This window comes from Rhinoraja longicauda, chromosome 9 (assembly GCF_053455715.1).
Source record: "Rhinoraja longicauda isolate Sanriku21f chromosome 9, sRhiLon1.1, whole genome shotgun sequence".
Classification (NCBI taxonomy): domain Eukaryota; kingdom Metazoa; phylum Chordata; class Chondrichthyes; order Rajiformes; family Arhynchobatidae; genus Rhinoraja; species Rhinoraja longicauda.
The window spans coordinates 5076048-5101777 of NC_135961.1; the positions used below are offsets into that span (position 1 = coordinate 5076048).

General features: G+C 44.8%; 1 protein-coding gene across 2 annotated transcripts in view; it reads right to left on the reverse strand.

The window, feature by feature from the left end:
• Positions 1-25730, reverse strand: part of cnksr3 (cnksr family member 3) — a 102172-nt gene that overhangs the window by 57774 nt on the left and 18668 nt on the right. For both annotated transcript variants that reach the window (XM_078404712.1, XM_078404711.1), the window contains exons 2-3: positions 11802-12004; positions 9758-9845 (exon numbers count right to left, since the gene is read on the reverse strand). In XM_078404712.1, the coding sequence (XP_078260838.1) occupies positions 9758-9845; positions 11802-11980 (267 nt within the window). In that variant the 5' untranslated portion in view covers positions 11981-12004. The remainder of the gene's footprint in view (positions 1-9757; positions 9846-11801; positions 12005-25730) is intronic.

Here is a 25730-nt window from a genome sequence, read left to right on the forward strand (position 1 = left end):
ATCCAAGTTAACACTTATGTTCAGCACTAAATGAACCCAAGAGGGTTGAATATGTTTTTAGATAGTTACTAATGCCAAAGATATGCCTCACTTACATAAAATTTAAATACACCACATGAAAAACTGAGCACAAGAAAGGTACTGAGAATGGTTTACATAAAAAGTCTGGATAATGGTTGGTGGTGATGGGACACAAATAATGGGGTAAACTGTAAAGAAAATGGGATTTAAGGACGCAAAACCACCATATTTAGAAAAAACGAAACCAAGTTGGTTTGGGCCCAAACCTCTCCTGCATTGGTGCGGCACCCTCCCCTCCCTCCACTCCCCCCTTCTACTCCACTCCCCCACCCCCCTCCCTTCCACTCCCCCCTCCCTTCCACTCCCTGCTCCCTCTCCACTCCCCCCCTCCCCACTCCATCCCCCCCTCCCTCCCATTCCATCCCCATCAACCCCCCTTATCCCCCCCTCCCTCCCTCTCCCCCTCCCTCCCTCACCCCACCCCCCCCCCCCCCGCCCTCCCTAGGAGATAGATTTAAACTTTAAAGTGTGAATAACTTAAAAAATATAACACCAATTTCAATGAAACTTCTTCCATTAGCACCAAAGGGACGACGGTGAGTAAGGTGGGCCTAAAATTGTCGCGCTATCGTGTGTCGTTTTGGCTGTAGTTCAGGAACAAACAAACAAACGAGAGTTTTAGTATATAGATTATGTATAACTGATATAATATTCCTTGCCTGAGAGTTATATCAAGGCACATAATTTATAATGTCGTGGAAATGTTTATTTGGTGTCTTGAAATGCTCTACGATTGGTTCAACACCTTGTGCACAAACTCAATTTATTAAATGTTGATCACAGAAAATAACTCCAGGTCCCTCAGGTCGGCCGACTTGGGGCTACTGACTATCCCGCGGTCCAGGCTTAAGCTCAGGGGTGATTTATTCCAAGGAATTCCATCCAAAGTACAGTGCAACTCATCGCTGAAAGATGTTAACATTACACCAGAAAAGTTATTAACACCAGCCCCCACCATAGTCAGCCTGCATTTTTTCTTTACTAGCTCATGGGTGTCAGGGGTTATTGGGAGAAGGCAGATGGGTGTACAGGTGTCAGGGGTTATGGGGAGATGGCAGGAGAATGGAGTTAAGAGGGAGACATAGATCAGCCATGATTGAATGGCAGAGTAGATGATGGGCTGAATGGCCTAATTCTGCTCCTATCACTTATGATCTAAATCAGGGCTGCAGCTGGTAGCTGGTAGAACTGCCAGAGACCCAGACAGTGTCAGAGACCCAGACAGTGCCAGAGACCCAGACAGTGTCAGAGACCCAGACAGTGCCAGAGACCCAGACAGTGCCAGAGACCCAGACAGTGCCAGAGACCCAGACAGTGTCAGAGACCCAGACTCAATCCCAGCCTCAGGTCCCGTCTGGGCGGTGTTTACAATAGACAATAGACAATAGGTGCAGGAGGAGGCCATTCGGCCCTTCGAGCCAGCACCACCATTCAATGTGATCATGGCTGATCATTCTCAATCAGTACCCCGTTCCTGCCTTCTCCCCATACCCCCTGACGCCGCTATCCTTAAGAGCTCTATCTAGCTCTCTCTTGAATGCATTCAGAGAATTGGCCTCCACTGCCTTCTGAGGCAGTGAATTCCACAGATTTACAACTCTCTGACTGTAAAAGTTTTTCCTCATCTCCGTTCTAAATGGCTTACCCCTTATTCTTAAACTGTGGCCCCTGGTTCTCCCTGTAACCTCGTGGTTTACTTCCGGATGCTCCGGTTTTCCCTCAAATCCCAAAGATGTGCGGTTAATTGTAGATTAATTGGCCTCTGTAAAATTAACATCGAAACATAGAAAATAGATGCAGGAGGAGGCCATTTGGCCCTTCGAGCCAGCACCACCATTCATTGTGATCATGGCTGATCATCCACAATCAGTAACCCGTGCCTGCCTTCTCCCCATACCCCTTGATTCCGCTAGCCCCTAGAGCTCTATCCAACTCTCTTTAAAATTCAACCAGTGAAGTGGCCTCCACGGCCTTCTGTGGCAGAGAATTCCACAAATTTACAACTCTCTGGGTGATTTTTCTTTCCTATCTCAGTTTTAAATGGCCTCCCCTTTATGCTTAGACTGTGTGGCCCCTGGTTCTGGACTCCCCCAACTTTGGGAACATTTTTTCCTGCATCTAGCTTGTCCAGTCCTTTCATAATTTTATTCGTCTCTATAAGATGCCCTCTCGTACTTCTGAACTCCGGTGAATACAAGCCCAAATTGCCCCGAATGTGCAGGGAGTAGGATAACATAGGACTAGTGTGAACGGGTAATCCAAAGGGGACAAATGGCCTGTTGCCATGCTATTATCTCTGTACTAAACTAATCATTCACATCCATTCCAAAAACATCTCCGTGAAATATTACACATTAACATTGAAAATGAACATTGCCCCAGGCAATCTGGACATCCAAACAGAAGGTGCATCTATTGGTATAACAGTCCTTCCAGGTGAGACAGAGGTTCACCTGCTCCTCCTCCAACCTCATCTATTGCATCCGCTGCTCTAGATGTCAACTTATTTACATCGGCGAAACCAAACGCAGGCTCGGCGATCGCTTCGCTCAACACCTGCGCTCGGTTCCCGTTGGCCAAACTGATCTCCCGGTGGCCGAGTACTTCAACTCCCCCTCCCATTCCCAGTCTGACCTTTCTGTCATGGGCCTCCTCCAGTGCCATAGTGAGGCCCACCGGAAATTGGAGGAACAGCACCTCATATTTCGCCTGGGCAGCTTGCAGCCCAGGTGGTATGAACATCGACTTCTCCAACTTTAGATAGTTCCTCTGTCCCTCTCTTCCCCTCCCCTTTCCCAGATCTCCCTCTATCCTCCTGTCTCCACCTATATCCTTCCTTTGTCCCGTCCCCCCTGACATCAGTCTGAAGAAGGGTCTCGACCCGAAACGTCACCCATTCCTTCTCTCCTGAGATGCTGCCTGACCCGCTGAGTTACTCCAGCATTTTGTGAATAAATACCTTCGATTTGTACCGGCATCTGCAGTTATTTTCTTGTACTAACTATTTCCATTAGTCACTCAAGGGTTAAAGCTATCCTGATATGTATCCTGGATATATTTTATAGACCCACGTTTACCCATGAGTGCATCAAATAGACTTCAAAACACTTCCCGTGTTGGCACATTGCCCAAATGTGGCAGCCTCGGTGATTTTGTTTATGGTTCAATAAATTTAACAAAATGCTACACGACTCCTTTACACAACTTCAAAAGATTTTCATGTCCATTTGAGCAAGCTTCATCCGATTATTTCTACCCATTGATCGTTGGCCCGTTATAACAGCTCAAATACTTTCAAAGTCCTTGTGAAAAATAATTTTATAAATCCGTATACATTATTTATTTCATTTGGAGCAGAATTCTAGAAAGGACTCACTGAATAAATGTTAGTGTTCTATAGGCAGCCTTTCTTTTGCATTAAAGCTAAATTAGAAACTCGTGCTATAAAGCATTAGTGCCAAAATAAATGCTACAGAAAACTAATGCTCAACAGGGTTCCAGCAATGTGCCAAATTTCTTTGGATCATTATAGCAATGTGCCAAATGCAGGCAAGATGCATTTTCCACTTCAGAGATCAGTACAGACATCTCATGCTTTGATTCTTTTTGGCACAAGGCTGAGGGATTGCTTCTTAAGATGCATTCAATTACAATTATCGTTTTACAAAACTCTTCCTGTTATGGCTGTGTTTGGACATACGAGTTTAAGAATTAAACTAACTGATTTTAGATAAAAAGTATAAAACCAAATATTCTCTCCATTGCGCTGTATGAAACATTGAGCATAGGAAAGGTATTTAGAAAGATGTATATAAAAACACAGGCATATAGTTTGGACAGAGAATGGCAAATAAAAGTATCATGAGAGTTGAATAAACTGATCAAGTTCTCAAATGCGAAGGTATTTATTCACAAAATGCTGGAGTAACTCAGCAGGTCAGGCAGCATCTCAGGAGAGAAGGAATGGGCGACGTTTTGGGTCGAGACCCTTCTTCAGTCTGATTTTAGATAAAAAAGTATAAAACAAATATTCTCTCCATTGCGCTGTATGAAACATTGAGCATAGGAAAGGTATTTCCTATGAAGAAAGTCTGAAGAATGGTCTCGACCCAAAACATCACCCATTCCTTCTCTCCTGAGATGCTGCCTGACCTGCTGAGTTACTCCAGCATTTTGTGAATAAATACCTTCGATTTGTACCAGCATCTGCAGTTATTTTCTTACAAGTTCTCAAATGCTTTCTTCACTGGTCTATGCTTTATTACATGACAAAATAAATGACAAAGGGTAGAAGTTAATGATAACAATTCAGGGAGAAAAAAAATGAAAAGAATGATCAACCCACTAAACTATAACTGGCTCCAGTGTGCTCTTAAAAAATGCAAGACCCCCGGACAATATTATCACAAAAATTACTTGTTGTGTGGGGACAACATATTGCAGCAGATTAAAACAGTCTTTCTTCCTGCACTTCATCCTCCAGCACCTTGACCGCAAGGAAACCTATGCCAGGATTCTGTTTTTGGACTTTAGCTCTGCTTTTAACACCATTGTGCCAGAGCAACTACACTACAAACTCTCCCAGTTGACTGTGCCTGACCCTCTCTGTCAGTGGATCATCAACTTCCTGACAGACAGGAAGCAGCATATGAGGCTGGGAAAGCACATTCTTGGACCAGCAGACCCTCAGCATAGGAGCACCGCAAGGCTGCGTACTCTCCCCTCTCCTTTACTCTCTCTACACCAACGACTGCACCTCCACAGACTCCTCTGTCAAGCTCCTCAAGTTTAGAGATGACACTACCCTGATTGGACTGATCCAGGATGGGGAGGAATCTGCCTACAGAGGGGAAGTGACACAGCTGGCGTCCTGGTGCCATCGCAACAACCTGGAGCTCAATGCTCTCAAGACAGTGGAACTAATTGTAGACTTTCGAAGAGCTCCCCCTCCCCTCCCCCCACTCACCATCAACAACACCACAGTCACATCTGTGGAGTCATTTAACTTCCTTGGAACCATCATCTCCAGGGACCTTAAATGGGGGGCCACCATCGACTCCACAGTCAAAAAGGCCCAACAGAGGATGTACTTCCTGCGGCAACTGAAGAAACACAATCTGCCACAGGCAATGATGGTCCAATTCTATACTGCTATCATTGAGTCCGTCCTCACCTTCTCCATCATGGTCTGGTTTGGCTCAGCCACCAAGCACGACATCCGGAGGCTGCAACGGATCGTTCGCACAGCTGAGAAGGTTGTTGGCTGCAACCTTCCCCCCATTGACGAACTGTACACTGCAAGGGCCAGGAAGCGAGCGGGCAAGATCATCTCTGACCCCTCTCACCCTGGCCACAAACTCTTTGCAGCACTTCCCTCTGGAAGGCGACTCCGGACTGTCAAAGCAGCCACAGCCAGACATAAAAACAGCTTTTTTTCCACGAGTGATAGTTCTACTCAATAACCAAAGTCTCTTTTTTGCTCTGGTTTATTTTCACCCACAATAGTCAATAGTCAATAGTCGTTTATTTGTCACATACACATAAATGTGTAGTAAAATGAAACATTACCCGCAGTTGAACAATAAGACCAATAAGATTAATCAATAAAAATGCAATAACACATACAATCACAACTAACACCAAACAAAAAGAAACATCCATCACAGTGAGTCTCCTCCAGTCCCTCCTCACTGTGATGGAAGGCCAGAATGTCTTTTTCTCTTCCCTGCCGTCTTGTCCCGCGGTCAGGCTGTTGGAGTTGCCACGTCGGGGCGGTCGGGGCTCCCGATATTGAAGCCCCCGCTGGGCGGTGAAAAAAAATCCCGCGGCCTATTTCAGGCCGCGCCGGATGGTGAAAGGTCCGTGGCGGGCCGACCCAAGCCCCGCGATTCGGGGCGGGCGAACACGTTGCCTCTGCCGCTGCCGGAGCTCCCGATGTCGGCCCCCATCCAGGGGCCTGCGGGCTTCCGACGTCCACGCGGCCCGCGCCGGAGCCTCCGGAGACGAGTCGCAGCCGTTCCCGCAGCATTCGCAGGCAGCCAGCGCCGCAGGTGGTGAGTCCGGACCGCGGGCTCTGCGAACCAGAGACCCAGGTGGTCCCAGGTGCATGGCCAGTGGTAGGCCGCAACGGGAACGGAGACACGACACAGAACAAAGGTCGCGTCTCCGTTCTGGAGAGAGAATGTTACAGTTACAGTTCCCGGTCCCTCCCACCCCCCCCCCCCCCCAAAACATAACATACAACACTACATCATATTAACACTACAATTGAGACAAAAACAACAAAAAACACAAAAGACAGACGGACTGCAGGCAAGCCGCAGCTGCGACGGCTTTTGATGTGGTTATGCTTTATTCTTAATTGTTAACTGTATGTTTGTGTTGTCATTCGTGAGCGGAGCACCAAGGCACATTCCTTGTATATGCACATACTTGACCAATAAACTCATTCATTCATTCATTTCTTCAATGTTATTTGAGGTAAATAATTAAATGGTGCAGTTCCAAGTGACAAATACCAATCAAGAGTTACACACAAGATGCTGGAGTAACTCAACGGGTCAGGCAGCATCTCTGGAGAGAAGGAATGGGTGACGTTTCGGGTCGAGACCCTTCTTCAGACTGGTTAGGGGATAAGGGAAACGAGAGATATAGACGGTGATGTAGAGAGATAAAGAACAATGAATTAAAGATATGCAAAAAAGTAACGATGATAAAAAGAAACAGACAGTTTGTTGGGTGAAAACGAGAAGCTAGTGTGACTTGGGTGGGGGAGGGATAGAGAGGGAATGCCATGGTTACCTGAAGTTAGAGAGATCAGCATTCATACCAAAGTTATGGTGCTACTTAGGAGAACTAGAGTGGCAGCGGGGAGGGAACCAGAACAGCAGGGCAGGAGATAGAAAGACTAATGGGAAGGTGGAGGTAAGTCTCAAAGAAAGGACAGGCAGGGAGAGGTTAAAGAATATGATGAAACATATATTAGGCTTGTATACACTGGAATTTAGAAGGATGCGAGGATATTCTTGCTATTGAGGGCATGCAGCGTAGGTTGATTCCCGGAATGGCGGGACTGTCGTATGTTGAAAGGCTGGAGCAATTAGGCTTGTATACACTGGAATTTAGAAGGATGAGGGGGGATCTTATTGAAACATATAAGATAAGCAGGCAGTGAAGAAAGCCATGATCGCATTGAATGGCGGTGCTGGCTCGAAGGGCTGAATGGCCTCCTCCTGCACCTATTGTCTATTGTCTATTGAAACGTATAAGATTATTAAGGGGTTGGACACGTTAGAGGCAGGAAACATGTTCCCAATGTTGAGGGAGTCCAGAACAAGGAGCCACAGTTTAAGAATAAGGGGCAGGCCATTTAGAACTGAGATGAGGAAAAACTTTTTCAGTCAGAGAGTTGTGACTGAGAGGAATCCTATTCCTCTCATGATCTTATACACCTCAATAAGATCACCCCTCATCCTCCTGTGCTCCAAGGAACAGAGTCCTAGTCTACTCAACCTCTCCCTATAGCTCAGACACTCGAGCCCTGGGAACATACTTGCGCGAATCTTCTCTGTACCCTTTCCAGCTTAACAACGTATTTCCTATAACATGGTGCCCAGAACTGAACACAATACTAGCAAGTAGAAGTAACACTAGCAAGTTTGCAGATGACACAAAGCTGGGTGGCAGTGTGAACTGCGAAGAGGGTGTTAGGAGGTTGCAGGGTGACCTGGACAGGTTGAGTGAGTGGGCAGATGCGTGGCAGATGCAGTATAATGTAGATAAATGTGAGCGGCAAAAACAAGGAGGCAGATTATTATCTCAATGGTGTTAGGTGAGGTAAGGGGGAGGTCCAGCGAGACCTGGGTGTCCTTGTACACCAGTCACTGAAAGTTGGCGTGCAGGTACAACAGGCATTGAAGAAAGCTAATGGAATGTTGGCCTTCATAACAAGAGGATTTCAGTATAGGAGTAAAGAGATTCTGCAGTTGTATAGGGCCCTGGTACGACCACATCTGGAGTATTGTGTGCAGTTTTGGTCTCCTAATTTGAGGAAGGACATCCTTGTAATTGAGGCAGTGCAGCATAGGTTCACGAGATTGATCCCTGGGATGGCGGGACTGACATATGAGGAAAGATTGAAAAAACTAGGCTTGTATTCACTGGAGTTTAGACGGATGAGAGGAAATCTTATATTGACATATAAAATTATAAAAGGACTGGACAAGCTAGATGCAGGAAAAATGTTCCCAATGTTGGGGGAGTCCAGAACCAGGGGCCACAGTCTTAGAATAAAGGGGGGGGCATTTAAAACTGAGGTGAGAAGGAACTTTTTCACCCAGAGAGTTGTGAATTTGTGGAATTCTCTGCCACAGAGGGCAGTGGAGGCCAAATCACTGGATGAATTTAAGAGAGAGATAGATAGAGCTCTGGGGGCTTGTGGAATCAAGGGATATGGGGAGAAGTTGGGCACATGTTACTGATTGTGGATGATCAGCCATGATCACAATGAATGGTGGTGCTGGCTCGAAGGGCCGAATGGCCTCCTCCTGCACCTATTTTCTGTTTCTATATTACTCCAAATGCAGGCCTCATCAATGACTTATACAGCTGCAACATGACCACCCAACTTCTATACTCAATACTCTGACTGATGAAGGGCAATGTGCCAAACACCGAGACTGAAAAGAAATGCCATGAACACTAGACACTTGCAAAACCTTACTCAGAACAGTTGAAGAATATTCCGTTGAATTCACTTGCCACCACACATTTAAAAAGCTAGAGTGCAGGTCAGTTAATGAGTCAATTGAATATTTTGCTCCTCATCACATAAACCCAATTTCGTTAACACCAGTTCTCCAAAAGATAATCCCTGCACTGAGAATCCAACAACCTTAAATATCACAAGGCACAACAAAGAGACTACACAGGTGGGAGAAGGCAAGCAACTAATATCTCTTTTTTGGCTTAATCGCAAGTCGACATTCTGTATAACTTTTCTTGGCCACGCCTCTTGAATTTATTAACTTCAATTTACATCAGAAAAAGCACTTTCCTAATTTTACTTGTTACCACCTTCTGAGCCTGCATACTGATTTTACACAATATACCAAGAGGAAATGATGTGAAGGATATTTAGATTTAGAGATACAGCGCGGAAACAGGCCCTTCGGCCCACCGAGTCCACGCCTCCCAGCGATCCCCGCACATTAACACTATCCTACACACACTAGGGACAATTTTTACATTTACCCAGTCAATTAACCTACATACCTGTACGTCTTTGGAGTGTGGGAGGAAACCGAAGATCTCGGAGAAAACCCACGCAGGTCACGGGGAGAACGTACAAACTCCGTACAGACGGCGCCCGTAGTCAGGATCAAACCTGAGTCTCCGTCGCTGCATTCGCTGTAAGGCATCAACTCTACCGCTGCGCCACCGTATTTGGACTTTGATTTACAAAGACCTACAGGTTTGTAGGATAATTAGCTTGGTATAAGTGTCAATTATCCCTAGGATAGTGCTAATGTGCGGGAATCGCTGGTTGGTGCGGACCCAGTGGGCCGAAGGGCCCGTTTTCACGCTGTATCGCTAAACTAAACTAAACACTCCCTTTTTCTTCCAGTGTCCACCCCAAATGTAACCCAGTGTCAGCAAGATCACGATTATATCAGACCTGTTGAACCGTTGTTGTCAGATCCAAACACAACTGGATAATCTTGTTTTTCATCGTTGAGTAATTACTGATTCCTGTAAATGGTGATCTGTAAGAAAATAAATTTTGTAGAATGTCATGCAAATTATGATCCCAATACAAAATGTAATTTGTAAAAGCGTTTACATCAGCAAAGGTTTGAATTTACCCGAGTGGATTACAAAGAGTTTCTGAAATGCATCCGTTACATATTAAATTAAACAATGCAACATGGTAATTATTCAATTTAAGTAGCCTTATTATAACATGCAACATAATTTAACTGGTCTTTAATAAACAAGTCAGCGCATTGAATAATAAATCCAGATTATTTAATAATAATTCCAGATTGTTCAATAATAATTCCAGATTATTCAATAATAATTCCAGATTGTTCAATAATAATTCCAGATTATTTAATAATAATTCCAGATTGGTCAATAATAATTCCAGATTGGTCAATAATAATTCCAGATTGTTCAATAATAATTCCAGATTGTTCAATAATAATTCCAGATTGTTCCATAATAATTCCAGATTGTTCCATAATAATTCCAGATTATTTAATAATAATTCCATATTATTTAATAATAATTCCAGATTATTCAATAATAATTCCAGATTGGTCAATAATAATTCCAGATTGTTCAATAATAATTCCAGATTGTTCCATAATAATTCCAGATTATTCAATAATAATTCCAGATTGGTCAATAATAATTCCAGATTGTTCCATAATAATTCTAGATTGTTCAATAATAATTCCAGATTATTTAATAATAATTCCAGATTTTTAATAATAATTCCAGATTGTTCAATAATAATTCCAGATTGGTCAATAATAATTCCAGATTGTAAATGATAGCACCATGAACCATCAAAAAGTTCAAAATACCGTTAAGTGAGATCTTCAATGAGTAAAGAAACAAAATAGGTACTCTGCATTATCCAGACCTGGTGGGCTCGGAGCAGTATTTATCACCAACCAATGTCAACATTGGAAGTAAGCAGTTTATATGCATTGGATTCGAAGCGAGTAATTAAAGTGGGCAACCGTTATGAACAATTTAAGGAGAACCAGATCCTACAATAATTCCTAATCTAAAGCTTGATTAATAAAGAAATCGACTGGCTCGAAGGGCCTAATGGCCTCCTCCTGCACCTATTGTCTATTGTACTGGAAAGGAATTGGAACCAAAGATGAAAAAGGTCCAGAACTGCAACACGATTCCTATACTTGGTCTATTTCAACCATAGCATGGAAACATTTTTTTTGGTAGATTTATTTTCGTCAAAAGTTGGTCCTTTAGGTTTCAGAGCCAAACTGTTCTTGTGAATAAAATGCACCTTGTAGAGGTTTAATATTGGGAAAAACTTTAAATCTTTATCGCCCAGTCTGGTACATGTATGCTGTACAGAAATAGGCAACTTTCAAGATCCGATGAGATTTCCTGTGGGCTGTGCTTTGGATCACTGACTGTAATCACAGTACCCTCTTCTTCACACCACAATTCCTCTTTTACAATCTGCTCAAATTAGGAAAACCCGTGCCTGCCTTCTCCCCATATCCCTCGATTCCGCTAGCCCCTAGAGCTCTATCCAACTCTCTTTTAAATTCATCCAGTGAATTGGCTTCCACTGCCTTCTGTGGCAGAGAATTCCACAAATTCACAACTCTCTGGGTGAAAAGTCTTTTTCTCACCTCAGTTTTAAATGGCCTCCCCTTTATTCTTAGACTGTGGCCCCTGGTTCTGGACTCCAACATTGGGAACATTTTTCTTGCGTCTAGCTTGTCCGCAGTCATTTTATAATTTTATACGTTTCTATAAGATCCCCTCTGATCTGTCTAAATTCCAGTGAATACAAGCCCAGTCTTTCCAATCTTTCCTCATACGACAGTCCTGCCATCCCGGGGATTAACCTGGTGAACCTACGCTGCACTGCCTCAATAGCAAGGATGTCCTTCCTCAAATTAGAAAGGTGTAGTGTTCAGTGGGACACTGAATTGTGTCGATGCTTAATTTACCTGTCCAACCAGGCTAACAAAGCCTTTGCGACAGCAATGAGGTCCACAACTGAGGTAAGGAAGTCATTGGGAGGTTTGTGAGAAATCGCACCATCGTATGCAACACCTTTTCTTCTTACGCAGATGAACGTCTGGAGACCGTTGGTTGCAACCCGTAGTTTGTGGGCCAAGTTCTTCATGTTTTCGGATTCCAATCCAAAATTCTGTAATTGAAAGCAAGATTGCATCATTTGATCAGCTACAATCCAAGCTCCAAACTCAATTCTTCAGGTACTTACAGCTGAGAAATTATGTTCGACAAAACAATTCGCTTTTTGAGTCCCTGCCCGAAGACGACTCATTGTCCAGACTTTTGCTGGGTCCCCCGGAAGCAAAGAACCTAATCTCATCTTTTGTAGGTATATTTCCAAACAGACTAGATAAATCTACTTTAAAAATAAAACAAACCTGGGAAGAAGACCTTAACATTGAAATTGATGACGATGTCTGGAAGGTTGTACTGAACAGTATAAAATCCTGTTCTATTAATTCTAGGCTACAACTGATTTAATTCAAGGTTATACACAGATTACACTACTCTAAGGTTAAGCTGCATAAAATCTTTCCTGATCTCTCACCTTTGTGTAATAGATGCAAGACCGCTGAAGGTACACTCGCTCACCACTTTTGGACTTGTCCAAAACTTCACAACTTTTGGTGTCTTTTATTTCAATGGTACTCTACTGTTTTAAACGTCACTTTAACTCCGGACCCTGAAACTGCTCTATTTGGGTATTCCACAACGCTCGAGAAGCTAGACCATAATGCTCGCACAATCTTGGTTTATGGTATGGTAATTGCCAACAGATGTATTTTGAAACTATGGAAATCAGACTCTGCTCCTCAGTTTGAGACTTGGTTAAGAGAATTAATGGACATCTTACACGTAGAGAGGTTGAGATATGAATTGTCTGGCAACCCTCAAAAGTTCTTCAACATATGGAACCCAGTGCTGCAGCATATTAAGGACAAGTAAAACTATCCCCTCCCTGTACCTTCTTTGAATCCAGCAGTGAAAATACTGAAATATTTGACTTGTGAAAATTACCTTGCCTCATGTTTTTGTGTTTTTGTCTTTTTTGTTACATTGTAGTTATGTTTTTTTTTAAATTTATTTTTATTTATTTATTTGTTTGTTTTTGTTTGTTTGGTTCCATGATTATGTAGGGAAGGGGAGGGATGGGGTTTACTGTTGTTGTTATATGCACTGTAATTAATTAAATTAAAAATTAAAAAATAAACATTAAAAAAAAAAAAAATTGAAAGCAAGATGTCAAAATAGTAAAACGCAAGAGGTATTTCCTCATCCTCCTTGAATACGAGGAATCCAGAGGATTCAGGACACGTTACAGCCGGCTGAACGGGAATACGATCACCTCAGCAACTACACGGGGAGGCTTTAATTAGACAAAAATGACTAAAGGGCCTGTCCCACTTAGGCGATTTCTTAGGCGAATGGCGGCGACTGTCACGGTCGTAGCAGGCCGCAGAAAAACTGGCGACTGGACCCCCCCCCCCCCCCCACGACAAGCTACAACAACCTACCACCTAGTCGACATCAAGCTACGGCAAGCGACAAGACAACCGGCGACCCAATCGTCGCGAGTAGGACGTCCACCTACGATCGCACCCACGACAACCGACGACCACATAGCCGACAACCTACAACAACCGAAGTCAACCTGCGTCCACCCGCGACAAGCTAAGACCCTGAAGACAATTCACGTCATTGTCGCCTCGGGTTTTGACGCCGGTTGAAGTGGGTAGTTGCCAATGGAATTCACCGAAGTCAGCACCGGCGACAACCTACGTCACCTGGCGACAACCTACGACAGCGCCCACGTCAGGAGACGTCAAGCTACGCTCATTGGCGTCAAACCCACTGTCGCCGAAAAAATGTCAACATTCTGAAAATCCAATGGCGACCAGAAAGACGCTACGACTCTTTGGAGACGACTCACGACCGTACAGGCGGACACCTCACGACCGTGTGGCGACAGAATAGTCACCTAAAAAATTACCTAAGTGGGACAAGCCCTTTAGTTCCTTGGTATTTGGGTATGAATGGTTAATAAAGGGTAGCACGGTGGAGCAGCGGTAGAGTTGCTGCCTCACAGCGCCAGAGAACTGGGTTTGATCCTGCCTACAGGTATTGTCTGTGTGAAGTTTGCACATTCTCCCCGAGACCGTGGGTCTATTCACCAGGTGCTCTGGTTTCCTCCCACATTCAAAAGACATTCAAGTTTGCAGGTTAATCGGCTTCTGTGCATTGCTCTTAGTGTGTTGGATGTGCAAGTAGAATAACATAGAACTCGTGTAATCACTAGTGTAATAAAGTAGTGCAGTCGGTGTGAACTCAGTGGGATGAAAGGCCTGCTTCCACGCCTTTTCTCTAAAACCAATAAGAAAATAGAATCAATTAATCAGATAGGGTCGTTCTTAGTGTAACGTTCTTTCATTAAACAATGCAGGACATTACTGGCAAGACAATGCAGTTGTTGGGTATTGCTAATGGACTTTCAAAAAAAACATTTGATAAAATTAAACACATTAGGAAGAAAGAATTTTAAAACCAGGAAATCATTTTACAAAGCTGTGGTGTTTGCTGCCTCAGTTGAAGTAACAGGTATAATTATTTGAGTCAGGGTCATACAGGACCTTTGACCCAGCTTTCCCCATCTACACTGGTCCCATTTGTCTGTGTTTGGCCCAAATCCCCCAAAACCTTTCCTCCCCAGGTATCTGCCCAAATATATTTTCAATGTTGCCATAGTTTCTGCATCAACTATCTCCTCTGGCAGTTCATTCCATAAACCCACCATCCTCCTTGTGAAAAAGTTGCCCCTCATATTCCTATTAAATCTTTCCCCTATCACCTTAAACCTATGTCCACTGGTTCTTTATTCCCCTATTCTGCGTAAAAGACACTGTGCATCTACCCAATCTATTCATCTTGTACACCTCCATAAGATAATCTCTCATCCCCTTAAACTCCAAGGAATATAGCCCTAGTCTGCCCAACCTCTCCCTATAGCTCAGGCCCACAAGGCCTGGCAACATCCTCTTCAATCTTCTCTCCATTCTTTCCAGTTTGAGAACATCTTTCCCATCATAGGGCGATCAAAAGTGAGCACAATACTCCAACAGTGGAATCACCAGTACAGCTGTGGCATAACATCCCAATTTCTACACTCAATACCCTGGCCGATGAAGAGCAATGTGCCCAAAGCTTTTTTGGCCACCTTATCTACTTGTGGCGCCACTTTCAAGGAACTATGTACCTGCACTGCAAAATCCCTCTGCTCCACAACGCTGTCCAGGGCCCTGTCATTTACTGTGCAGGTCCTGCCCTGGTTAGACTTCCCAAAATGCAACACATCATATTTATCGGCATTAAACTCCATTAACCATTTCTCTGCCTATCTGGTCAAGATCTTGCTGTAAGCTTTGATAGCCATCTTAACTATCTACAATACCCCCCACTTTAGTACATAGTACAGAATGGGGGGGGAAAAAGTGTTAACAGCATTACGAGGCTAAAACCAAGAATAATCCCAGCAACCAGGCACCGTTTGCAAAAAATTGGGAAGGAGCGAAAAAAGTTCTTGCTTCCATTACATTGCTTCTTCCTACGGGCAAGGTTTCTGGCGAGAGTCAGAGACAATTCTCTTCACCATCTTGCCAAAATGTATTTATTATATCATATCATATCATATCATATCTATACAGCCGGAAACAGGCCTATTCGGCCCTCCAAGTCCGTGCCGCCCAGCGATCCCCGTACATTAACACTATCCTACACCCACTAGGGACAATTTTTACATTTACCCAGCCAATTAACCTACATACCTGTACGTCTTTGGAGTGTGGGAGGAAACCGAACATCTCGGAGAAAACCCACGCAGGTCACGGGGAGAACGTACAAACTCCTTACAGTGCAGCACCCGTAGTCAGGATCGAACCTGAGTCTCCGGCGCTGCATTCGCTGTAAAGCAGCAACTCTACCGCTGCGCTACCGTGCCGCCCAATTATAGCCTGGTGAAGGCCAAAAAGCGAGTAAATCAAATAGGACTGGGGCCTACTTTTATCCTCTACACAAAATATGCACACACATCTTGTGTGATCGTCAAAAACAGTGGCCAAAGTGTGAGATGCTCAGGAATGCTTGCGCTGTCCAGTCAATATCCAGGCACCAAATCCTGTTACCTTTATTGAGCATCAGGGAAATTTGATTTATTCAGTAAGAGTTATTATTAATCATGTCAGACATAAGGTGCAAACTTAGACCCTCAAAATTCCCATTCATGAGCAGCAGTAAGCATAAGGTGGGTCATCTACTGTGACCACCTTATTGACCTTTATGACAAGAGGAGTTGAGTATAGGAGCAAAGAGGTCCTTCTGCAGTTGTACAGGGCCCTAGTGAGACCGCACCTGGAGTACTGTGTGCAGTTTTGGTCTCCAAATGTGAGGAAGTACATTCTTGCTATTGAGGGCGTGCAGCATAGGTTCACTAGGTTAATTCCCGGAATGGCGGGACTGTCGTACATTGAAAGACTGGAGCGACTGGGCTTGTATACTCTAGAATTTAGGATGAGAGGGGATCTTATTGAAACATATAAGATTACTAAAGGATTGGACACGTTAAGAGCCTGTCCTAGTTAAGCGATTTTAAGGCGACTGCCGGTGACTAGGCTGTCGCCGACAGTTCGCCGGGTGTCGCGGGCATGATCGTGAGGAGTCTTCCAAAGAATCGTAGTGGATCTCGGCGCGTCACTGAGAAATCAAACAGTTTGAAATTTCTCGGCGACTGCTGGCTTGTCGCCAGGTATCGTTGCTTATTGTGGGCGCTGTCTGTCGCACGCTGTCCCCAGGTTTGCTAGGTTGTCGCAGATGCATTTAGAAGCACGTAATATTAAAATAAGTAAAGTCATTTCAAAATACCATAAAATGCTTGTGTTTAACGAATATATTTACTGTCAGGACATTTGACAGGCAGATTGGAGGCGACAGTTTGACGGTCAGGTAAGCGTGGGAATTTCGCCATGTTTTTGGCCATCAGCGATTACATTTAAAGTGGGCTCCAAACCCAGATATAAGGTGGTAATGGGACAAATAACATACCATACCATATCTAAATTATCAACTCCACTGCTTTGCTGCTGCCAGTTTCATTCAGACCAAAAGCCTGCCAAGTGGTGATTGCACATCATCGCAGAGGACCAAAACTGTACGCATATGTTAACGCTACCATTGGCTGGAAGCAATTATTTGGTGCCATTTTTGACAATGACTTTGCACCTATACTCAGGAGTGGATGCACCGGATAAGACTAATAGGTAAAGAAGGCACATCAACAACATGGGCTGTATCTAGCCTTTACATTCTCAATTTTGGTTTCATCCTCAAGGCCTTAATTTCAGAGAGGTTATCTCCAATCCTCATCTCTACACTCCTATTTCGGCATCTTGATAATCCACAGATTTAATCAGCTCACCAAATATATCAGCTGCCAAGGCCCAAGCCTCTTCCTAGCTAAGAGCAGGAAGGAACTGCAGATGCTGGTTTACACCGAAGATAGACGCAAAATTCTGGAGTAACTCAGCGGGACAGCCAGCATCTCAGGGTAGAAGGAATGGGTGACGTTTCTTCAGACTGAGAGAAGGGTCTCGACCTGAAACGTCACCCATTCCTATCGAGGGCGTGCAGCGTAGATTTACTAGGTTAATTCCCGGAATGGTGGGATTGTCATATGTTGAAAGACTGGAGCGACTAGGCTTGTACACACTGGAATTTAGAAGGATGAGAGGGAATCTTATCGAAACGTATAAGATTATTAAGGGGTTGGACACGTTAGAGGCAGGAAACATGTTCCCAATGTTGGGGGAGTCCAGAACAAGGGGCCACAGTTTAAGAATAAGGGGTAGGCCATTTAGAACGGAGATGAGGAAAAACTGTTTCAGTCAGAGAGTTGTGAATCTGTGGAATTCTCTGCCTCAGAAGGTAGTGGAGGCCAATCTCTGAATGCATTCAAGAGAGAGCTAGATAGAGCTCTTAAGGATAGCGGAGTCAGGGGGTATGGGGAGAAGGCAGGAACGGGGTACTGATTGAGAATGATCAGCCATGATCATATTGAATGGCGGTGCTGGCTCGAAGGGCCGAATGGCCTACTCCTGCACTTATTGTCTATTGTCTCCAGAGATGCCGCCTGTCCCGCTGGGCTACTCCAGCATTTTGTGTCTATCTTACTGGCTATTCCATCTCGGCATCTTTCAAAGTTTTGATTCTTAGAACTCACCTCTTCAGTCCAAGTTCAGTCATTTAATCTCATGTAGCTCAGAACCTTACCTATGCCCCTCATGATTTTATAATCTGTTTGACGAAGCTCCCAAGTGCCCGGGCACATTCAGCATGTATTTGCTGCCTTGCTTCCCATGCTTCGGATCTACTCACTGGAGTCCGTTCGCCTGGACTGCCATTCAACTCACGTTACCTCTATATATCTATAATCTCTCGTTTTCCTTCCCCCCACCCCCCCCCCCTCTCTCCGACTCTCAGTGTGTCGACCCGAAACGTCACCCATTCCTTCTCTCCAGAGATGCTGCCTGTCCCGCTGAGTTACTCCAGCATTCATGGCCTATCTTCAGTGTAAACCAGCATCTGCAGTTTCTTGCTACACAACTCGCACTCTGATTCAATGGAAAATATCATACGATATATAAAAGGAATTTAAAAGTGGGTTGGAATAACCTTCATCAGTCTGGAAAGTCGGCCAGTCCAGCACCAAAATCCTGAGGGTGGTTGATTAAATGAGTCTTACATACATAGATAACAAAGCCATACTATATTTCAACAAAAATGGACGACATGCAGCACGATATACCAGCTGCTATTTGCAACATGTTAATAGCATGATGGCGGCACGGTAGCGCAGCGGTAGAGTTGCTGCTTTACAGCGAATGCAGCGCCGGAGACTCAGGTTCGATCCTGACTACGGGTGCTGCACTGCAAGGAGTTTGTGCGTTCTCCCCGTGACCTGCGTGGGTTTTCTCCGAGATCTTCGGTTTCCTCCCACACTCCAAAGACGTACAGGTATGTAGGTTAATTGGCTGGGTAAATGTAAAAATTGTCCCTAGTGGGTGTAGGATAGTGTTACTGTACGGGGTTCGCTGGGCGGCACGGACTTGGTGGGCCGAAAAGGCCTGTTTCCGGCTGTATATATATGATATGATATGATAATATGAACGCAGCATGAAACTTGCCTCAAGGCTTATGTCAATGTCAATTCAAAATGCGTTCAGATGTAAACATGCCCAATGTAAACTGAACACGGAGATAACCGGTTTGTAGCATGAGCGTAATATGCCAGTCATTTACGGTTTGCACAAGCATTATGCAGTGAGCAATATTCTAGAAGTTACCACGTTACCTGCTGGCGGTGGAGCTCAGTGCAATGCTGCGAGGCACATCAAATGCAGACTTTACTCCCAAATTTCCTTGAGATTCCCAAAAGCAGCAACATTTACATTAGGACCACACGTGCAGAATGTGCCCTTCAGTGATTCACTGAGGTGAATTCATAGTGATTCACTGAGGTAAGCGTCATACAGGCCCCTTGGCCAAACGCATCCATGGAAACCAAGATTAGCAAATTTGCAGATGATACAAAGCTGGGTGGCAGTGTGAACTGTGAGGAAGATGCTATGAGGTTGCTGGGTGACTTGGACAGGATGTGTGAGTGGGCGGATGCATGGCAATGCAGTTTAATGTGGATAAGTGTGAGGTTATCCACTTTGGTGGTAAGAATAGGAAGGCAGAGTATTATCTGAACGATGTCAAGTTAGGAAAAGGGGACGTACAACGTGATCTGGGTGTCCTAGTGCATCAGTCACTGAAAGGAAGCATGCAGGTACAGCAGGCAGTGAAGAAAGCCAATGGAATGTTGGCCTTCATAACAAGCGGAGTTGAGTATAGGAGCAAAGAGGTCCTTCTGCAGTTGTACATGGCCCTATTGAGACCGCAACTGGAGTACTGTGTGCAGTTTTGGTCTCCAAATTTGAGGAAGGATATTCTTGCTATTGAGGGCGTGCAGCGTAGGTTTACTAGGTTAATTCCCGGAATGGCGGGACTATCATATGTTGAAAGACTGGAGCGACTAGGCTTGTATACACTGGAATTTAGAAGGATGAGAGGGGATCTTATCGAAACATACAAGATTATTAAGGGGTTGGACACGTTAGAGGCAGGAAACATGTTCCCAATGTTGGGGGAGTCCAGAACCAGGGGCCACAGTTTAAGAATAAGGGGTAGGCCATTTAGAACAGAGATGAGGAAAAACTTTTTCAGTCAGAGAGTTGTGAATCTGTGGAATTCTCTGCCTCAGAGGGCAGTGGAGGCCAATTCTCTGAATACATTCAAGAGAGAGCGAGATAGAGCTCTTAAGGATAGCGGAGTCAGGGGGTATGGGGAGAAAGCAGGAACGGGTTACTGATTGAGAATGATCAGCCATGATCACATTGAATGGTGGTGCTGGCTCGAAGGGCCGAATGGCCTACTCCTGCACCTATTGTCTATTTTCCAAGATGCTCATCTAAGTTTGCCAGTCTCTGGCCCGTATATCCCTCTAACCCTTTGTGTAGGAAAGAACTGCAGATGCTGGTTTAAATCGAAGGTAGACACAAAATGCTGGAGTCACTCAGCGGGTCAGGCAGCATCTCAGGAGAGAAGGAATGGGTGACGTTTCGGGTCGAGACCCTTCTTCAGACTGATGCAGACCTCCCAACATTTGATTTTACAAATTCAGAATTTTGATGTCCAAAATTCATAATATTACATCAAAATTCATAATATGGCGCGTAATGCAACTTTTCAGCAAAAAAAGTATGCACGCCAAATGCGTGAATGCGTTGCGCTACATTCAACAGTCTGTAGTTCTTGGACGATATGTACAATGTCAGGCCTATCATGAATATATTCTGCTATTATAGAAAGGTTATTGAACAGAAATACTTTTTACAACACAAAGAAAAAATTGTTTTGTTTTGTTTTCTCTATTTTGCTTTTTCCGCAAAAAAATGTATGACTAAGTTATGAAGAAAGAGTTTCATTTAAAACTGCACATACCCAATTTCACTGAAGAAGGGTCTCGACCCGAAACGTCACCCATTCCTTCTCTCCTGAGATGCTGCCTGACCTGCTGAGTTACTCCAGCATTTTGTGAATAAATACCTTCGATTTGTACCAGCATCTGTAGTTATCTTCTTATACTTCATTGAAGACATACTTGCTCCAGTGGTCTTCAACAGCAAATCACAACAGTCCATGTCCCCCCCCCCACTCCTCCCCACTCCCTCCCCCCCACCTCCACACTACCCTCCCCCCACCCCCACACTACCCTCCCCCCCACCCCCACACTACCCTCCCCCCCACCCCCACACTACCCTCCCCCCCACCCCCACACTACCCTCCCCCCACCCCCACACTACCCTCCCCCCACCCCCCCTCCCACTCTGCCCCCACTCCCGACCAGACCCTTCTTCAGACTGACACAGGAAAGAAAACCTTTTCTGTTTCCCTTTCCCATGACTTTCAGTCTGAAGGGTCTCGACCCGAAACGTCACCCATTCCTTCTCTCCAGAGATGCTGCCTGACCCGCTGAGTTACTCCAGCAACCCCAGAGATATTCCTTTTACCTACCCTTCCTTTCCCAACTCTCTCTGCAAATTAAGACCAATTTGTTTGCTCTCTTTTCCAGTACTGACCAGGTGTCTTTGACTTGAAACGTCAAAGGTCTCTCTGTGTAGGAAGGAACTGCAGATGCTTGTTTACACCATGGAGACAAGATGTTGGAGCAACTCAGCTAGACAGGCAGCATCTCTGGTCGGAAGGAATGGGTGACATTTCGGGTGGAGGCCCTTCTTGAGAAGAAGGGTGTCTGTTTTGATCTGTTGATTTCACACCTTACTCTTCCATATCTCTAGATTCCATCTCCCGACTCTCAGTCTGGCAGCAGGGCCCCGATACAAAGGGCCTGACTGCCAGCTATGTATGATTTATGATTATGAAGAAGGGTCTCGACCCAAAACGTCACCCATTCCTGCTGCTTGATGCTGCCTGACCCGCTGAGTTACTCCAGGATTTTGTGTCTACCTCCAAGTTACTCTGCTACTTTGTCTCTGTTTTTAAATAGACCATCATCTGTACAAAGAGCAGGGTGTGTAATTCAATACTGTAACATGCCCAGATGGAAGGCGATGTGTTGTTGGTATTTGGTTTTGTTGGAACAGTGCAGAAGCCACAAGCTGCAAGTTGAATTCACCGTTGCACTGCCATCTCTCTGCCTGACCTCTGGCGGTTTTGCAGTATTATTTCGTTTAAAAAAAGCCGTGTGTGCATCTTTCATCACAAAGTGCAGATGCTCCTCGGCTTTACGATGCTTCGACTTTACGAAACTTCGACTTTACGATGGTGCAAAAGCGACACACATTCAGTAGTCACTCGACTACTTCGAATTTTGATCTTTTCCCGGGAAAATTCTAACGGGACAGCACTGCCCGCCCCAGGCACTGCCCGCCCCAGGTCCGGCGCTGCACTCAGTCCGGGCAGCACCTCGACCACTTTCCCACAGACCTGACCAATCCCACTCAGTCAGTGGTATTGTCAGTGACCACAAACCTGGACGTGAACAAATCTGGGAGTCTTTCAAACTACTACGGTAGGTTAAGTGGCTATGATGTTCGGCAGGTTCCAGAACCAGGGGCCACTGTTTAAGAATAAGGGGTAGGCCATTTAGAACGTAGATGAGGAAAAACTTTTTCAGTCAGAGAGTTGTAAATCTGTGGAATTCTCTGCCTCAGAAGGCAGTGGAGGCCAATTCTCTGAATGCATTCAAGAGAGAGCTGGATAGAGCTCTTAAGGATAGCGGAGTCAGGGGGTATGGGGAGAAGGCAGGAACAGGGTACTGATTGAGAATGATCAGCCATGATCACATTGAATGGTGGTGCTGGCTCGAAGGGCTGAATGGCCTACTCCTGCACCTATTGTCAGTTGTTAGGTGGCTGTGATGTTGGGTAGGTTAGGTGGGTATGTTCGCTAGGTTAGGTTGCTGTGATGTTGGGTAGGTTAAGTGGCTGTGATGTTGGGTAGGTTAGGTGGGTATGCTCGCTAGGTTAGGTGGCTATGTTCGGTTGGTCAGGTGTATTAAATGCATTTGACTTACAATATTTTTGATTTGCGAAGGGTTTACATAGAAACATAGAAAATAGGTGCAGGAGTAGGCCATTCGGCCCTTCGAGCCTGCACCGCCATTCAATATGATCATGGCTGATCATCCAGCTCAGTAACCTGTACCTGCCTTCTCTCCATACCCCCTGATCCCTTTAGCCACAAGGGCCACATCTAACTCCCTCTTAAATATAGCCAATGAACTGGCCTCAACTACCTACTGTGGCAGAGAATTCCACAGACTCACCACTCTCTGTGTGAATAAATGTTTTCTCATCTCGGTCCTAAAAGACTTCCACCTTATCCTTAAACTGTGACCCCCGGTTCTGGACTCCCCCAACATCGGGAACAATCTTCCCGCATCTAGCCTCTCCAACCCCTTAAGAATTTTATATGTTTCTATAAGATCCCCCCTCAGTCTTCTAAATTCCAGCGAGTATAAGCCTAGTCTATCCAGTCTTTCTTCATATGAAAGTCCCGCCATCCCAGGGATCAATCTAGTGAACCTTCTCTGTACTCCCTCTACGGCAAGAACGTCTTTCCTCAGATTAGGAGACCAAAACTGTACACAATACTCCAGGTGTGGTCTCACCAAGGCCCTGTACAACTGCAGCAGAACCTCCCTGCTCCTAAACTCAAATCCTCTTGCTATGAATGGCAACATTGGAACGTAACCTGATCGTAAGTCTAGGTGCATCTGTATAGTTATCAAATTAATACATGGCAACGTATACCTGTGTGGCAACATTGTATTGGCAAAGAGAAGGCTTGAAAGAGGATCCGCAACACATTAAACCAGAATTTACTGACAAACCGGTTTTTAAAAAAAGTTACAGCAAATCAAGATTATCAGATACCACAAATCAATTTGCATACAGATGTTTAATTTTATGCAAACATTTCTCTAGATATTAACTCCAAGTACCTGCAGAAATTATTTTCTGGTAACTGAACAGAAAGATTCGAGGATTAGAAAGATTACCAATTAACATACATATTTATTCAAGCGTCTAATTAGGTCCAAATGCTACAGACTGTGAAATTTTGTTGCCACGTAATGGATTTCTACTGCCAAAGTAGATACAAATTGAGAGGCAGCACATCTTAACACAAAATGCTGGAGTAACTCAGCAGGTCAGGCAGCATCTCAGGAGAGAAGGAATGGGTGACATTTCAGGTCGAGACCCATCTTCAACACCTTCGCTCAGTCCGCCTTAACCCACCTGTTCTCCCGGTGGCTGAGCACTCCCCCTCCCACTCGCAGTCTGACCTTTCTGTCATGGGCCTCCTCCAGTGCCATAGTGAGGCCCACCGGAAATTGGAGGAACAGCACCTCATATTTCGCTTGGGCAGCTTGCAGTGAACATTGACTTCTCCAACTTTAGATAGTTCCTCTGTCCCTCTCTTCCCCTCCGCCTTCCCAGTTCTCCCTCTATCTTCCTATCTCCACCTATATCCTTCCTTTGTCCCGCCCCCCTGACATCAGTCCGAAGAAGGGTCTCGACCCGAAACGTCACCCATTCCTTCTCTCCTGAGATGCTGCCTGACCTGCTGAGTTACTCCAGCATTTTGTCAAATCAATACCTTCGATTTGTACCAGCATCTGCAGTTATTTTCTTACACATCTTATCACAAGATTAATGAAAACAATAATGGGACATTATTTAGCTCAAAACATCTTCATGCAGTGACATAAGCTCTAGGGGCTAGCGGAATCAGGGGATATGGGGAGAAGGCAGGAACGGGGTACTGATTGAGAATGATCAGCCATGATCACATTGAATGGCGGTGCTGGCTCAAAGGGCCGAATGGCCTCCTCCTGCACCTATTTTCTATGTTTCTATCGGGTGTCTGCTAACAGAGTTGCTGCCCTGGCCTACATATCCTCCAATAATTCACCTGAAAAAATGTTAATCTTACAGTGCAATGAAAGCACATTTACTTGTTTGCACATGATCTCCCCATACCGGTTCCAAGGATTTGCAAAGAGGCCTTTCAAAAGCAGTCAAATTTAAATTCCTCACATGCCTGACTCAGATAAGAAAATACAACGTGCAGATTATTAATAGGGTCAACAGTTTCAATTCTCTATTTCAAAGCCGGCATGCACATGTGGAAAAAAAAGGGACGCAGAGTTCATTTAAAACTCGGTGCATTATTGAGTAAAGGGGCTGGCCCACTTAGGCGATCTTTTTGACGACTGCCGGCGACTGTCAAAGTCGTAGCAGATCGCCGAACTTTTCTTTTACCCGACGACAATGACCACGACAATGTCGAGTCAGGTCGAGATTACAGCGTCTTCTGAAACATCGCGAAATTCCCACGCTGTCAATGCTTCTCCGGCGCCCTAATTTTCGCTGAAATCACTGACAAGTCGGTAAGTACTTGAGAGTTTTGAACTATAACATCTTGTCTGGGTTACTTAAAAACCAAGCTTCACTGTAACAAGGCATAGAAACATAGAAAATAGGTGCAGGAGTAGGCCATTCGGCCCTTCGAGCCTGCACCGCCATTCAATATGATCATGGCTGATCATCCAGCTCAGTAACCTGTACCTGCCTTCTCTCCATACCCCCTGATCCCTTTAGCCACAAGGGCCACATCTAACTCCCTCTTAAATATAGCCAATGAACTGGCCTCAACTACCTTCTGTGGCAGAGAATTCCACA